The sequence below is a fragment of the Lepidochelys olivacea genome (genome assembly GCF_965140295.1).
Source record: "Lepidochelys olivacea isolate rLepOli2 genome assembly, chromosome: 7".
Lineage (NCBI taxonomy): Eukaryota > Metazoa > Chordata > Testudines > Cheloniidae > Lepidochelys > Lepidochelys olivacea.
In genome coordinates, this window is record NC_140417.1 from 122,603,032 (window position 1) to 122,618,303 (window position 15,272).

The following is a 15,272-nucleotide window of genomic DNA, read 5'->3' on the forward strand; positions in this document are numbered from 1 at the left end:
ATCCGCAGCAAGGCAACGAGGGCCCTCTCCCCCCTCCCAGAGGAGCGAAACGTCATGCCAGATGCTAACCTCGTCGGAAGGAGACCAGGCCAAATTCTTTGTGCTGCCCAGAGCCGTTTATATGTAATTAATTAGTCTATGGCACTTGCTGAGCTTTGCTAAGGAGGCAGCAGTGGGTAGAGGGCCATCAAACCGGTAACTGTTGCTCATCAGCTCCGGGGTGCCAAAAGCAGCAGTGTCTCTAACCGTGCCGCCCGCGAGAGCACCACAGACAGCGCCTCTTGAAGGGCATCAGCTTGTATAAAACAGACCCAAAAGGGGCAAAAAGGACTCCAGCTCCCTAGGTCTTGGGAGACAGAAACCCCGCCCCTTGGAGGAACATGAGCACGGCCGCGACACGTAAACTCCTACGGGGTTTAAAAGGAGCCTAAGCAGGAAACCAGAGAATGTGTGGGGGCCAAGCCCTGCTTCTCATCGGTTCCAGGAAGTGTTACTGACTAATCTGGTTAAGTCCACACTCAAACAAAACTTGTGTGGGCAGAGTTCAGCGAGCAGCTGAAAGGGAAGAAGGCAGCGGCTGCTGCTGCCTGGCTCAGAGGCAGTCCCAAAAGCTAGCGCACAAGTGGGTGTGGAGATGATCTTGACAATTCCTCCCTGCCCCCATAAGAAGCCAAGGCAGAGTCTTGGGGTTTTTCAAGCATGATCTAAGGCTGTAACCAAAGCAGCATATGGAGGGCCTCCCCACCCCACCTGCATCCAAAAGACAGGCTTTTGGTGACACAGAGAGGCTTTTCTTTTCTGACCTGCCTCCTTCCTCCAGTGTTTGCTGTGGAAGGGTGCCCCCTTGCTACTGTGGAAGGGTCCACCATAGGGGCCAGTGTTCCCACTGAGCTCCCAGGCCGGGGCGTGAAGAGAGGTTGCCTGCCCAAAGAAACCGCCTCAGATGTGGACCCAAGAATTCAGTTGCCTCAAGGGTGACCTCAGGCCAACCCATCCTCCCTCCCGACCATCTGCTTTTATACTGCTGCCCATCACCGTAGTATCTGGGCACGTTGCCCCTGCTCTACCTGGTGCTTAGCTCTCAGCACAACCTTCCAGCATTTGAATTAACCAAGCGCCATGGGCCAGATGCACAGCACAGAGCCGTTGTTTTAAGGGCCAGGGCCAGGCCTAGGCCTAGAGGCTGGAGAGAACGTTCACAGTAGGCCTAGGATCAGGACACTACCAACCCATCCTTGCTGTTACCTTGTCTTATATTTCAGCAGCAAACTCTTTGGGGCAGGGTGCATCTTGTCATTGCGTGTGTCTACACCCACACTGGACCGAGCACAAGGGAGCCCTGAATGCTGCTTTGGGCCATTGGGTGCCCCCCCAATACTGGTAACTTCCCTGAGGTTCCCACTTGATTGGCAGGGCTCTCCAACAGAAACAAAAACCCAGCCACACCTCCGGGCACATCCCCTCCTGCAGCGTGTCAGCCTGAACTCCAGCCAACCTGATCGGAGCAAGACAAGCTGCATGTCTTCAGTGCCCCTGGCCCTGGAATCAAGTCAGCACCCTGTTCTCTCGCACTCTCCTAGAATAGCCCAGCCCCATGTAAAGCTGAGCACTTTGCAGTGCTCAGTGGTACCTAGTACCCCAGTTCATGGACATTAACGAGTGGGGCCTTTGAAACCCTGATCGGATTTAACCCAAAAATCCTAATACCATTCAGGGTGAGCCCTGGAAACAAGGTAGTCAATTTCAGTTTTTGCCAGGGTCAGTTTCACTTGCTGGTTTTTCTCCCAGTAGCAGGATGCTGCACTGTTTATAGGACAAAGGTTATTCCTGTCGAAATGAATGGTTTCCATGGTCAGACTTCAAAAATAACCTCATGGAACCATTTCTGCTGACAACAGGATAACTTGTTTCCATTTAAATTAAGGATGATGTGACCCAACAGTATCCCTTCAAGGAGAGAGAAAGAATCTAGACCGAAAGTGGATTTCTTCTCCTCGTCCATCTTTCTCCCTTCCTTTCTAGGCGGTCATTTCCCCTCCCCCAGCTCAGATATTCCACCCTCCCTCTCTCTGACCTTAAAAGAATTTATTACTGAAGAGTGTAAAAAGATTACTGCAAAATCATTCTGCATTACTGGGAAATCATTGCAACATTAGCTCAGTGATATTTTTTTCATAAGTGTTCTATGTACTCTCTCTCCTGTCCCACCCGATTTACTTGTTCTCTGCATGCATACCCGCAAATTCCCACTGAAGCCAAGGGGCTGACGTACCCGAGGACAGAAATTGGCCCTGAAGTACTTACGTTCTCTATTCCTTTCTAACTTATGGTCTGCCCTAACAGTTTAGAACAGAAGTTACCCCCATAGACAAGAACTATAGTCTAGCTAATTCTAAGACTAAGGAGAGACTGGTTGATAATCAAGGATCTAAGTGCAGCTCTGATAATGAACATGAATCAATCCATCCCATTATCTTTCTTTTGCAACCACCCAGAGAAAAGGACACAACCAATTATGCAAATATGTTTAATGCACTTAGAATACACGGGGGGAGAAACGTTTAGTGAGTCACAAAAATTTTACAAAAAAGTCACGTGCGGGTGGATTGCACCGGCACACCAATAACAAAGTAAGAATTTACATTAGGAACTAATATAAAATATTTAAAAACCTCTGCTAGTTTAGCTTTCCATTTTTAATTTTTTTTTTTTTTTGGTTAAAAAAAAAAAAGTCCAACTACGAAGTACTGACACAGACTGTAGGAACACAGGCTCCTTGCAGACCGATTCAGTAGTGTCCCTAGAATTCTAATAAGAAAAATACACACACACACGCACGCAAAAAAGAAACAGATGAACTACAAAAATGTTCACCTCAGCTGATGGCTGCAAAAAGCAACCACAGTGGTCAGGGTTCTGTCCGTTTTATGTAACCCACAGATAAATGCTCATTTTCTCCTAGGTTATCCAGCTCAACGGCCTCCCAACAGTTAGTGTCATCAACAACAACAGCAACAAAAGCTCTATCTCTTTACAAAAATATTTATAGGTAAGGAAAAGGACTTGGTACCCAACCTGGGCCCTATGGATATAAAAGAGTCTTGAAAAAGCAAGTAAATCCCTTCGGTGTGAATATGGCTAATCATTCCTTTAAACATCTCCTCCTCTGCTTCTGAGTACAGCTAAATCCAAGCCCACTGGGACTTTAAGGGAGGGCAGGAGCAGGATTTGAATGTATTTGGGCCAGTTAAGAATCCTGCATTTGGAATGGCAGGTTCCTAAGCACAGGAAACAGTCCAGTACCGTTGAGCTGTAAATGGCTGCTTCAAGGAAAGGCAAAAGGACAAAATTAAAAGGGCAGAATCCTCAGAGTCTGTGATCAGTCGCTGCTTGAAGGACACAGTCGTTTAAACTCAATTCCCCTTTCTTCTGTCCCCAATGGGCTTCACATTCTCTAAGGCAGGTGGTATCTTGAAATTCTGTGTGTCATTGCAGAGGAAACTGGCAAAGGCATCTTGGGCCTAATCTGGACCAATATCAGGAGACTATTATACCGTGGAATATCCCCTGGATTCTAACCACTCCACTGTCAAGAAACAACCAACAGCTACAACTGTTGATGTAGGACCTAAATTCAGGGCAATGTTTTGCCCCCTCCACTGGCTCCGCAGCAGAAGAGTATTTACAGAGCTGTGCTTACAACACTGTAGTTGGGCCTTGGGGAAGGGAACAAAAACCATTTTGCTTTAACAGCCTCCCTAGCAGAGAATGGAGACGTGCAGAAAAGGAAAAATTAGTGTTTGCAAAATAGAACAATCAGCGACAAAGGAAATTTTACTCCTGCTTTTAAGAGGGTGTTGAGAAAAAATATTTTAAGTCATTTCAAAAATAAAAAAGCACTTGACAGTGTCCTTTTAACATTTACCACACAGTGAGTTCTATATTTGTGTAACACTGTTATCAGGGACCTAAAATTTCAACCGTGAATAATGAGGCACACAAGATTATTTAACACTTTTACCACCTCCCATTATCTCATGGAGGGAAGGAAATAGGCACCTTTATGGCAGACTTGAAATGACATTTCTAAGCTAATACGCCACTTTTTATGATTTTATGGTCTGTGAGCAATTTTAGAAGAAATAGAATGGTACTAGAAATGAATAAGTGGTGACGTGTATTACACGACAAGTTAATTGCCTGAGAGATACAGGTCAGTATGGGGCTCAGTTTAAAACACATCGCCAGCCACAGGCTTATTCTCGGTTTGAAATTTTGGACTGGCACTGAACGGAAGCTTTACAAAAGAAGGAAAGAGCGGGCACACATCATTATGCTATGGAAGTGTCACAAAAACAAGCAGCTGCTACAGATCTCGCTGGAAATTGCCATCGTATCGGAGACCTAAATTAGGCTTAAAATGTTAGGACGTGTTCAAAAATGTTAGATAGATAGATAGATAGATAGATAGATTCCTGTTGAAACATTTGCTCCCCATTCATCCCCCACTTCCCTTGCTTTTATTAAGCAGGGAGAAGATCTTTGCTGCTTAACAATTAATCTGCTCCTGTCGTTTAATTGAAACCAGAAATAAGGTGCATTTTATATATATAAATGAGGGTGATTAGCCATTGGAAAATCTACCAAGGGAACTAGTGGATTCTCCATCTAATGCCATCCGTCTAAAAGACGCTTTCGACAAATTCAGGTCATTGGGCTCAGTGCCTGGGTGAAGTTCTGTGGCCTGGGTTATAGGTGAAGTCAGAGTAGATTTATCTAATAGTCTGTACTGGTTTTAAAAGTCTATTAATCTATTTCCAGCCCCCTGAAGTTACAGCCCCCACCGCAGTTGTGAGAGCAATCCTTGCTAGTAGCTAGTTACAAGGCAACAAAATGGGGGTTATGACTTTGGATGTGAACATGTGAGGCAGGAATAAACAGCAGGTGCAAGATGAGCTGTTAAGCAACAAAGATTCCTTTTCCACACAGGCCTTTCGTAGTAATAAAAAGGCCAGAGAAATGTAAGAGAAGACCTCACTTCTGCCCACCACCAGAGAACAATGCGAGCAGCAGCCATGTTTCTAAATGGAGTCTGAAAGAGTTTTCCTTGGGAGGAGCTGCTGACTAGCTTGATGTGGTAAATGCACAGCACATGAGTAATGATAACGAAGCTCATTCAATTAAAGAGCCTGCAGAGTCACACAAGGGGATCGAAAGAGAAGCAGCAGCAACTTCTGTAAACTGTTAATGATTAAAACAGAATAAGAAGCAGCCACGTCATAATTTCACCTTCCATTTCCTAACAAGACAGCCATTTGCGGGCAGTGTCGGGGAAAACAAATAGGACCATTTGCTCTGTATATTAAGTGACACTATTTAGATTTAAAAAATTCTTAATTTGCTTTTTGCTTTTTATGCCAAGTGGTTACGCCTTGCGTTGATAATCAACACAGACCGAGGGCCCGTCTCCATGCGAGCGGATCCGTATGCCTCGCTAATGTCATTAGGACTGAGCATTGGAATGAGGATTTGCTCACATGGATCCCTTTGCGGAATTGGGTCCTAAATCAGATTCACTTTCGTTTTAGTTAATTTCACTTCCAGGTTTGATTGCAATAGCCCAATTTGCAACTTGGGTCACTGACACTGCAGGTCAATGTTTTATCTAACAAACCATGCATCAATTCATTATTAAGTTTAAATTCCATCCTCTAAGTATTTCTACTGGTCTCAAGTTTTGTAAACAAATGTTTATTTCCTCAAAGACAATCTTGTGCCCTGTGACCATTCAAGAGCTACAGATTATTTAAAACGTAGGGCTTTAGCATGCCATCTCAAATCATTCTTGGCAAATCTGTGTACAATAAAACCAACCTACCACTGTCCTCAAAGCCATTACACATAGCAGATATTCTATGTCTAAGCCACAGAAAATATTACAACAGGTCACGCCAATTGCAACACTTAAGGGCTCTCTCCGGTCTGCTGAGAGCCTAGTTTCTTTAATACTGTAACTGTATTTTTTTTTTAAACCAAGTGTGTGAGGGGAAGTATGTTTACAGCTCTTGGGATTTCCCTTGTTTGAAGGTAGCTGTCCCCATGCTAGACTTTCAAGGCATCAGAGGTCTGCCATAAAGGAAGTATTCCTATCTATCTGCATTGGGGCAGGGGGAAGAGAAACCTCTACACACTTATTTTAAAATGCAATTTACATCCAGATCACTGCTTCCAGCCAACACAAATTGCATGGCTTGGTTTTTGTATAATCCCTGTTCAAATCTCCACCAGCCTGAACAAATCTAAAAGCAGCCATTCTCAGCAAGACTGGCCTGGAAAACCACCTTGGAATTAACACTTATGTCTTTCCCTTTCCGAGCCATTTACTCATTTAAAAAAAATATATTCAAAAGTTCTCTTTTTTCCCATGTCACTCCTCCCCCTGTTCAAGACAAAAACAACTAGAAAAATATCAAAACGCAAGATCTAGTTTAGCTGCCAATTGATTAGTCTTTGGCATGACTGCAAACTTCAACAACACCCGGGGAAAAGTGTTATGGGTGACGAGGTCTCTAAATATTGATTAATGTGCAACTTTCTTGTTCTAAAAGAATGGAGACAGGAGTGCAACATTAGAGTCAAAAAGTTTCCTTTCAACAGTGAATCCCTTTCAGAGAGGGTGGCAGTAGGCCGTAGATTGCTATTTTAGCAGTGATTTGTTTATTTTATTTTTTTAAAATTTGCTAAACTAATTAGGAAGACCCGACTTCCTTCCCTTGGAACAAAATGTAATCTGGCAGCCAGCGAGGCTTTAAGAATAGGGATTGTGAGAAAGTGTCTTACAAATAAAAGGTACCTATCTTGCCAACTGGTCATAACTCAGATACTGATGACTATATAAAAAACGTGACATATGAACAAAAAGACATGGATATAGCTGCGATTTCCAAAGCACTCAGGTCATGTCTACATGACAAAATCATGTCAACCTAATTTATTTCGGCATACAGCCACCGGAGCTATTAAATCGCTTGTGCGTGCGCACTTCGCTCCTTGTGTTGGCAGCATGCATCCTCCCCAGGAGTGCTTGTATAGATTGTGTTGTCAGTGTGGGGCATTGTGGGACAGCTCCTGAACGCCAACAACGGTTGAGATAAGCGACACAGCGTCTACGCTGACATTGCGTTGACCTAATTACATTACCTGTGACTCTATCCCACTTGGGGAGGTGACGTTACTAAATCGGTATGGACAGGCACTTACATCATCAGGAGCCAAACTGAAGTGAAGACACTTCCACAGCTAGGTCGGCACAAGGCAGCTTATATCGACCTAGCCGTGTAGCATAGGCCAAGCCTCAAGTGTGGTCCCTTCACATCTCCCTCTGAAGCCAATGAACATCCAACCCACAGCGTCGAAGAGGAGTGAATGCAGAATGGAAGAACAAATCAGAGAGGAGATTTGGAGAAAAATCCTGCAGAGAGAAGTTATTTTACCTACAGTCCGGCACTTGCTCATGTGTCTCGTGGAAAGGTTTCAAAGAGTCTCAGTTTGAGTTAGGGCAGAGGGACAGAACTCAGAGATGGCCTCCTGGTCTCTGCCCTTTTGTGACTTCTCTGGGAACAACAGAAATTGCTGACAGGGACAAATCACCCTAGGAAAGTCCTGTTCTTTCAACTTCTCTTAATGAGACTTCGCAGCTGGAGACAAGGAAGAGGAGCCAGCACCATGGCAATCAGCCAGTTCTCCAAACACCACTGGCAAGTATTTGCCACTCTACAGCGGTCCATGGGCTGCTGTTTGAAATCTGTGGTTTAGGGCAAAGTTTTCATTCCCCACTTTCCCCCTTTTCTGATTGACATGATGCCACTATTCCCTCACAGTGAGGTGGGAAGGGGAGTCATTCTGTGCCTGGGTTGGTAGATTTGCATGCCAATTTTCAGTCTCTCTGTAGTCCACTAGCCCCTGGAAATGCATCTACAACTCCCACCAACGTTAATGAACAGAACAGACCGGCACTGCGTACACATGTCATACTAAATGGGACGCTGAAAGCCAGCCAAAGATTCTCCTGGATAAATGCAGTCTGCCACTACACAAAAAAGTCACTCCGGCTGGCCCTGAGATTGGAAACTCTGCTCTTTAAAATTATGATTTCAAGTTGATCCTTTGAGTTCAGACAAAATTACAGACTCATTTACATCTAAATTGCTTTCATAGCTTCATTAAAAGGAAGCTGTTAAGCAACGTAGGACCTGGATTTGGCTTGCCTTAAATAATAATAAAAATAATGGTACTCATACCTCTCTCTGAGAATCTTGGTCCACTTCACAGATGCTAATGGACTAGGCATCCCAAACCCCCTGGGAATATTATCCCCATTTGTAGAGGAGGAAGTGAAGTGATTTGCCTACACTCACACAGGATATCCAGAGCAGAGCCAGATCTCTCAGCTCCTAGATACATGCCTCAACCACAGGACTATACATCCAACATCAACCAGCTCCAAAATATATTTTAAAAATCTTGACAAAAATCCCACTTTGTTGGGAAGAAATTAAGACAACAAACAGCTTCTGTGAGGTTAGGGCCAGTTTTAGCCATGGCTGTTTGAACAAAGGCAGTCAGTTGTTAAAAGTTCTTGTCCCAGCCATGTTAAGACCACTGTATTGTGTACAACCAGAGATGAAGAAACAGCCATGTTAGCTTGTGAGTGGAAAAGGGTGGGGAGAGAAATTTGCACCCACATAATTAGAAGTGACAGAGTCACATTGGAATACAGTCTTAGAAAGCACTGGAGAATCTGCTTTAGAGAACAATCCAGGATTGGCAGGGGAAGGACTCAAGCATGGGGTTGCCTGCAGCCCATCGGTAATGCATCCACCAATGGCCTGCTCTTCAGTACGAGGCAGGAACCTGCAGAGACAAAAGCTCTCAGCACGCATGCTTCATCTTGGTCTAAGGGAGGCCGCTGGGACCAGAAGGGAGCTGCATGTCGGAAGCAGAGCCTGAAGCTGAGACTACCTATGGGACCTGGTTACAGCCTGCTCATCCCCCAATCCTCAAAGCAAGGTTCAAGGCCTTAGCACATGGTTACGGTCCCAAGTGCACCGAGAAAATGCTGCAGGTTGATGAGCACAGAGTCTGGTAAGATGGAACTGTGCTAAGGACAACTGTGTAGTAAGCAGGTCCCCAGCAGGGTTTGTTTTGTAGTGCAGGTAGGGCTTTCTTCCAGGACTCGGCTGGTGGCTACTCTCTGTTGATGGGAAGGGTGGATGTGATCTCCCTATTAAACGATTTAGAGCAGCCCTCTGGTTCCTAGAGTGTGGCCCCTCTGAACACACAGGTCCTTTCCCACTTCTAGGATTTGAAGGGATTCTGTACAATAGCAAGGGAAAAGTACTTGACCGTATCCCTTGACAGATAAACATTCTGTAAACAGGAGATCTCCTCCTCTGCTCCGGTAGTCTCCCTTCCTCCTGCTTGTGCAAAAGCAGAGGTCACAACCTTCTCCAGGGCTCATGCATACATTCATACGCTAGGACAGGATGTGCAAGAAGAAAGTTGCCTCTGTTTGCAGCGATACCAGAGCTAATCAGACAGAGCTCAACGCTCAGACCTTTCCTAATTCGAGTGGCAGGGAGGAGGTTTTGTTTTGTTTTTTTGACTAAACTTGAGAGTTCATCTTTAAATGAAGCCTACGAGCTTCTGGCCTCGTTAACACCATTCCATTTCTGAAAAGACAAAACAGCCCCTGGAGGAACAGTTCTGCAGTCGGTAAACGTCTGGCTAATAAAAAGGATTCCAGAGTCACGGAGAGAACATTTAATCCATGTGCTTGCATCTGGCAGAGTGCGTATGTAAATATAGGCGTACAAGGTATCGACACCCTGGGTGAAGACTGCAGGGATATCTGTAGCCAGCTAGAACAGGGAAAGAATTCTTAGCACTACTTTTCATAGTTAAATATTTCTCACTTGCACTTAAACATACGCAGGCTGTTCCCAGAGAGTTCAGCCCAGGAAAGGATGGGGAAGAAAGGGCTCAGCACTGTCCCGTTCTGTCTGGGTTGGTGTTGTGTAACTCCTCTTCTGTTTGCAGTGGTTGTGCAGCAATCTCCTTTATTTGAAGGCACAGTTCTTACTGCATTAGTTATCCGGTGAGTCACTAAGCAACGTACAGTCTCTTGGCTCTCCCCGATGTCAGGGGGGTGTAATTCAGCTCTAATGCAGAGGGTTGTCGAACACAGCGTCTGGTAAGATGGAGACTTTCAGTTTCTTTTCAGGCCAGCTGTACTCTTTTGGAAGTTTAAACTACGAGGCAATAAAGGGAGTCAGTTAATGTATTTCCCTGCAGCCTAACCCACATTAACCCAAAGCTATTCTGAAAGCAGGCAGCCCTCCATTTAAGAGCTAAGGTTTTTTATTATTATTATTATTTTAAAGCAAAGGGCCACTAAGAAAACGCTCCCCCCTCCCCCATCAGTATATTTTGGACAGCAGTGGACATTAGATAATGCAATTTGTGTCTCTGCTGCCAAAGTAAAGTTACGAGATTCCAGCCCAAGTGTTGTTCATTTCATTCGGTGAATTCTGCCAGGGTTACTGTTCCCACCACCATTTTCCCTCCCCTCCCACATCTTAGTGAAAGTCTGCAACTTGCAAGAGCATCTCCCTTTCCCCTTCACTGTGTTTTCTCAAACTGCCCTGAGGCCCCACGAGCCCCCTTTGTTTGCTTTAAAGCAAGAATCAGACAGTGGCTTTAAGATTCTCTGCGTCATGCGATATACGTGAGGCTATATGGTTCTGTATGTAGCAGGCAGAAAGTGGCACAATGATTCATATGGGCAGCAGCTAGTCATGCTGTCCTGGTGGAGGAGAGCCAGTGTTTCTGAATACCGTCCTTGGGACACTTATTTTATGGCCAAAAAAACCCTCTGGAACAAACCCTTTAACTTTGCAGTGCATGTACCATGGCTTATGTCCACACACACAGCTGCCCTGACTATTAAGTAAGTGTTGGTTGCAATATCCAGCATAGGAACTTGAGCTCAAGTTGGATTTTACACGCCACTGCTTCCAATGGCTACTTCTTCATGTGGCGGGGAAGACACAAATATTACAGCTGCTCTGGTTCATCCAGTCCTAGCTCCACCCCACCACACAGACCCTCCTGTTGGAAAGTAACCCCAAAACCTCCTGCTCCCAGAACCAGCGTTGGGCACTCTTGGACAGCTGTCTGAGGAGTCCTTACAATGCACTGGTCTGACCACGGCTTTAACGTGCATGTGCCAGAATTGCTCTGTCAAAAACAGTTTTGCTATGGGATGCACTGAACTGTTGCAAGAAGAAACGAGATGACTGGCCATCTCAGAGAGTCAGTGTTCCTGCATCAGTTTGTTTGAGCAGGAAGCAAATGGAAGGGTGTCTGCACTAAGGGTAAGCCCAGGCAGAGTAGCTGTAAAGCCATGCTGTGGGGAAGCGGGGTTTTGAGCGATCGTGGAGTTACAGGATAAGTGTCTCAGAGGAGGAAAAAGATCCGAATTCCATTTCATTTTTGCTTCCCGCTGCTGATTTCACAGAGGACAGTCCGAGTGGAAAAAGAATGTCAAGAACAGAAGGGGGGGGGGGGGGAAGGAGAGATGCCTCATGTTTTAGGGCTTCTCCAGATTACACATTTGCCCCATTCATAAACATGCAATGAACTGATCTTGAAAGCCGTTTCAGGGAATAGGATTGTCCCAGTCACTCCCAGCCTGTGCAGACAAAGCACGGGAAACTTCTGGAAAATGAATTGCTTTGTTTTTAAAATTTTGCTGCATCCACAGCCTAGCACCAGCTGATGGAAGGATTTTCCTTGATATTTGAACAGGGGCCTCTGCCTGGGGTCCCACCTTGACTAGGGATGATTGTTTAAACCAGAGATGTTAAATTCAGAACTAGTACAATGGGTTCCTTTCCCATGCAAGTTCTTGGGCCACACTCAGTGGTGAAACATGTGCCCATGTAAACTATGGCTATGTCTACACTGCAGCCAGGGGTGTGACCGGCAGCTCACACAGACTTACCCACAGTAGCTGTACTCCAGCTAGCTTGCTAAAACTAGAAGCAAGGACGCCGTGAAGTGGGCTTCAGCAATTGCCTATGAAAACACGAGCTGCCATTCACCCCCCACCACAGCGTAGACTTGCCTATGTTTGGTACAAGTGTGTTGGAGAGTGGGCATAAGTAGTAAAGGACCCCCAAATTTACCTTTCACCGTTCCAGTAATTGCATTTTTGGGGCTACATCTGCCCCCTCAGTTCCTAAGCTGACATTCAATTTTACTCCTCTAGTGAATAAAAACTGGTGCAAGTTACACGACTTTTCCAACCGTTTTATAAACCTCTGTATAACCTGCACCCTTGTTTTCGGCCACTATCTGATTTAGCCTACAGGCCCCCCTTCCATCTCTAGTGTCTCATGCACATAACAGATAACCATTCTATCATTAATGAAGAGACACAAAGACAGAATGAGTTTTTGAGGTGTTCAGCCAGACCTGTGTGGTGTTGCAGTTGGTATTCATTTCACCTTCCACTGCTGGTTCATTACACCATGAAGGAGGGGTTCTTTTCCTAGAACCCAAAATTGAATTTTTATTCTACTTAGCTGGATACCAGCAACCACCAAAGGAGACTCTCGGGAATGTATAAAGTTGACCCAAAACTCTTTACAAACTAGGATCCTGTAACTTATGAAGTCCTGCAGGATTTTAGGTGATGAAAGATCATAACCATCTAAAGAATCCCCCACCCCTTCTCTTTTAAACTGGGAAGGTTCCAAAATGGTCACGTCAGAGAAGAATATGATCAGAGAACATTTTGAAATGAGTAATGTCAAAGCAAGGTGGAAACCAGTCTTTTATCCTTTGTCTGGCACTACAGAATCACCCTATGTACAGCATTTGCTTCCCAATAAAGCTAAGGAACACTAGCCCTGGAAAAAGGGACTCCAAAACGAGCACCTCTGTGCTAGCCAGTCACTGGCACAAATGATCTTTGGCTTAGGTTGAAATGGGTAAGAGCTGGCCTGATATTCACAACATTGCTAGCAAGGTGCTTGATCCACTGCTGCGCTCATTCACAGGGCATATGTAACTGGCATTACGTCAGCTCAGGGTTGAAAAATTAGAGCACTGAGGTTTTCCTGGGAGGTGAAGCAGGGAGGGACAGGAGGGAGGGCTACTTTACAAGCCTAGGAAAGTTTCTTTAGAATCTGCAGGGAGCTATAAAAAATGGGATTAAAAATATTACATGTCATTGCTGCCACTGCTCTTTGAAGTGAGGCAGGATATTTATGTGGAGTGCAGGGGAGAGCTGGTGTTAAAATGCTCCTGGCGACTGGGTCACACGATGGGGAAAGTCCGTCACCGTGATGCGTCCCCTGCTGCTGTGGCTCAGCACTGCCAGGCTGGCCCTGTGTGTCTGCGTACCACACATGAGCTTAACAGAGGTTGGGAGGAAAGGGAACTAACTCGGGTATGAAATAGCCCCTCCCTCCCCACCCAAAAGAGGTTCTGAAGTAAAGTGGCAGCAAATTTGCTGGGTGTTCCACATTGCTCTGCAGGTCCCAGCACGAAGCGTGGCTAGCACCGTGGCTGCACAGAGAACGTACAAAGGGGTCATTCAGCCATGCTGCTGTGGGGGGCACAAGCTGCACCCCAGTGCACTGGCGAGGGCTGCTGCACAGCTCTGCTCCACTGGGGCTTTGGCTGGGGGATGGCAGCACTCAAATTGCTGTCGGGACCCCTGCCAGTGGAGGCTGCCTGGGGAAGCGTGCTGAATCAGTGCATTTCGCAGCAGCACTAACCATGGCCTCTTCGCTAGCCAACACCCCCCACTTTTGGGGCTGTGTTGGATGAGCTGCAGCTCCCCGACTGCCTCTGCAGTCCCTTTGCTTCCAGGTGGCCTGGTTTATGCCAGCAGGCTCAAAGGGTGGCTGAGCCCTGAAGCTGTGGGAAGGGCTGGAAGCTGCCAAACTCAAAAACTAACAAAACAAGCAAACTGTGCTGCTTTTCTCTCGGCCAGTAGATGCCAGATATGGGAGCAACGCAGCCTTACTTCCTCTGGAGAAGTCAGATCTTCTAAGTCTTCCAGCATTCTTTCTACGAACTCTTCAGTCAACAGGATCTGCAAGGGGGAGACACTAGTTTACTCTTTTACACTCCAAGCTTTATGTAATTGCCAAGCAACAGACTCCTTTCTTCTGCACAGAGGGGAGACTGTACATACTTTTCTTTGGCGACACAAAGGTTTGAGGCCTCTAGCTCCTGGCTTTACTCCCCCCCACAACCCCAACCACTGCAAAAAATGCTAAGATTACAAGGCAATCTTTTGCTACCATCAATTATCTTCCTACGTCTAAAATTAGAGGCTCAGCTTCAGAGAGGAAGGGGGAGGGAGGCAGGGGAGAGCAAAAAGGGGCCAAGCAAACAATTGCAAAGGAAAGCAGTGGGAAACAGAGACACTTTCATCTGGCACATTGAAGTTAAGTCTCTAGTGTAATTGGGCTACAGCTAGTGCAAGGGGACAGGGCGGGACAGCCTGGAACCTGCACAGAGTCTGCATTTTGGGCACCTCGAGGTCTCTGATCTGGAGACCTGGCTTGTTAAATGGTGTATGATTTAGAAAAACCACAGATTCAGCAGGAGAGGCATTCAGAGAGGTGCCCAAGCCAGGAGCAGGAGGTTCTGGGATATGCAGCATGGCTCTCAGACTCGGCTCCGAAAACCAGTCACTGGTCCTTCCCAAATGTGCAACTCCCCCCACTCCCAGTCAGAATGATTCCCCCTCCCCCCAGCCTTGCTAGTCGGCGGGAGAGTTTAGGGATGGGATAGAAGGGGGAAGGCTCAGGCTTTTTCCAGGGTAGGACTAGCAAACGTGAAGTTCCTTGGACAATAACTTCTGACTATACCCCCCTCAAAAAAAAAGAGGGCCAGACCCCCAGCGGGTGTAAGTCAGCATAGCTCCACTGAAGTCAGATATGCCCACTGACATCAGCTGTATTAAGGGCAGAACCAGTCCTTCGCAGGATCCTCCCTCGCCCTTCTCTTAAAAAGACACATGCCATATCAGAAGGTGCCTGCACACACAGCTTCTCATCAGCGTAGTTTTTAGAGGGCCAGAGATAAATGCAAGCCCTGCTGAGGAGGGGTGGCATGCTGGAGACAAGCAGAGAAAGAGTCAAGGACAAGGAAACCACCACCACACATGGGTCCGGTGAGGGGTGCTGGGC

General features: G+C 46.1%; 1 protein-coding gene across 2 annotated transcripts in view; it reads right to left on the reverse strand.

Annotated features, from left to right (window-relative positions):
* Positions 1–2,536: 2,536 nt before the first annotated feature.
* Positions 2,537–15,272, reverse strand: part of SUFU (SUFU negative regulator of hedgehog signaling) — a 121,436-nt gene continuing 108,700 nt past the window's right edge. For both annotated transcript variants that reach the window (XM_084632971.1, XM_084632970.1), the window contains exons 11-12: positions 14,099–14,167; positions 2,537–10,310 (exon numbers count right to left, since the gene is read on the reverse strand). In XM_084632971.1, the coding sequence (XP_084489097.1) occupies positions 10,221–10,310; positions 14,099–14,167 (159 nt within the window). In that variant the 3' untranslated portion in view covers positions 2,537–10,220. The remainder of the gene's footprint in view (positions 10,311–14,098; positions 14,168–15,272) is intronic.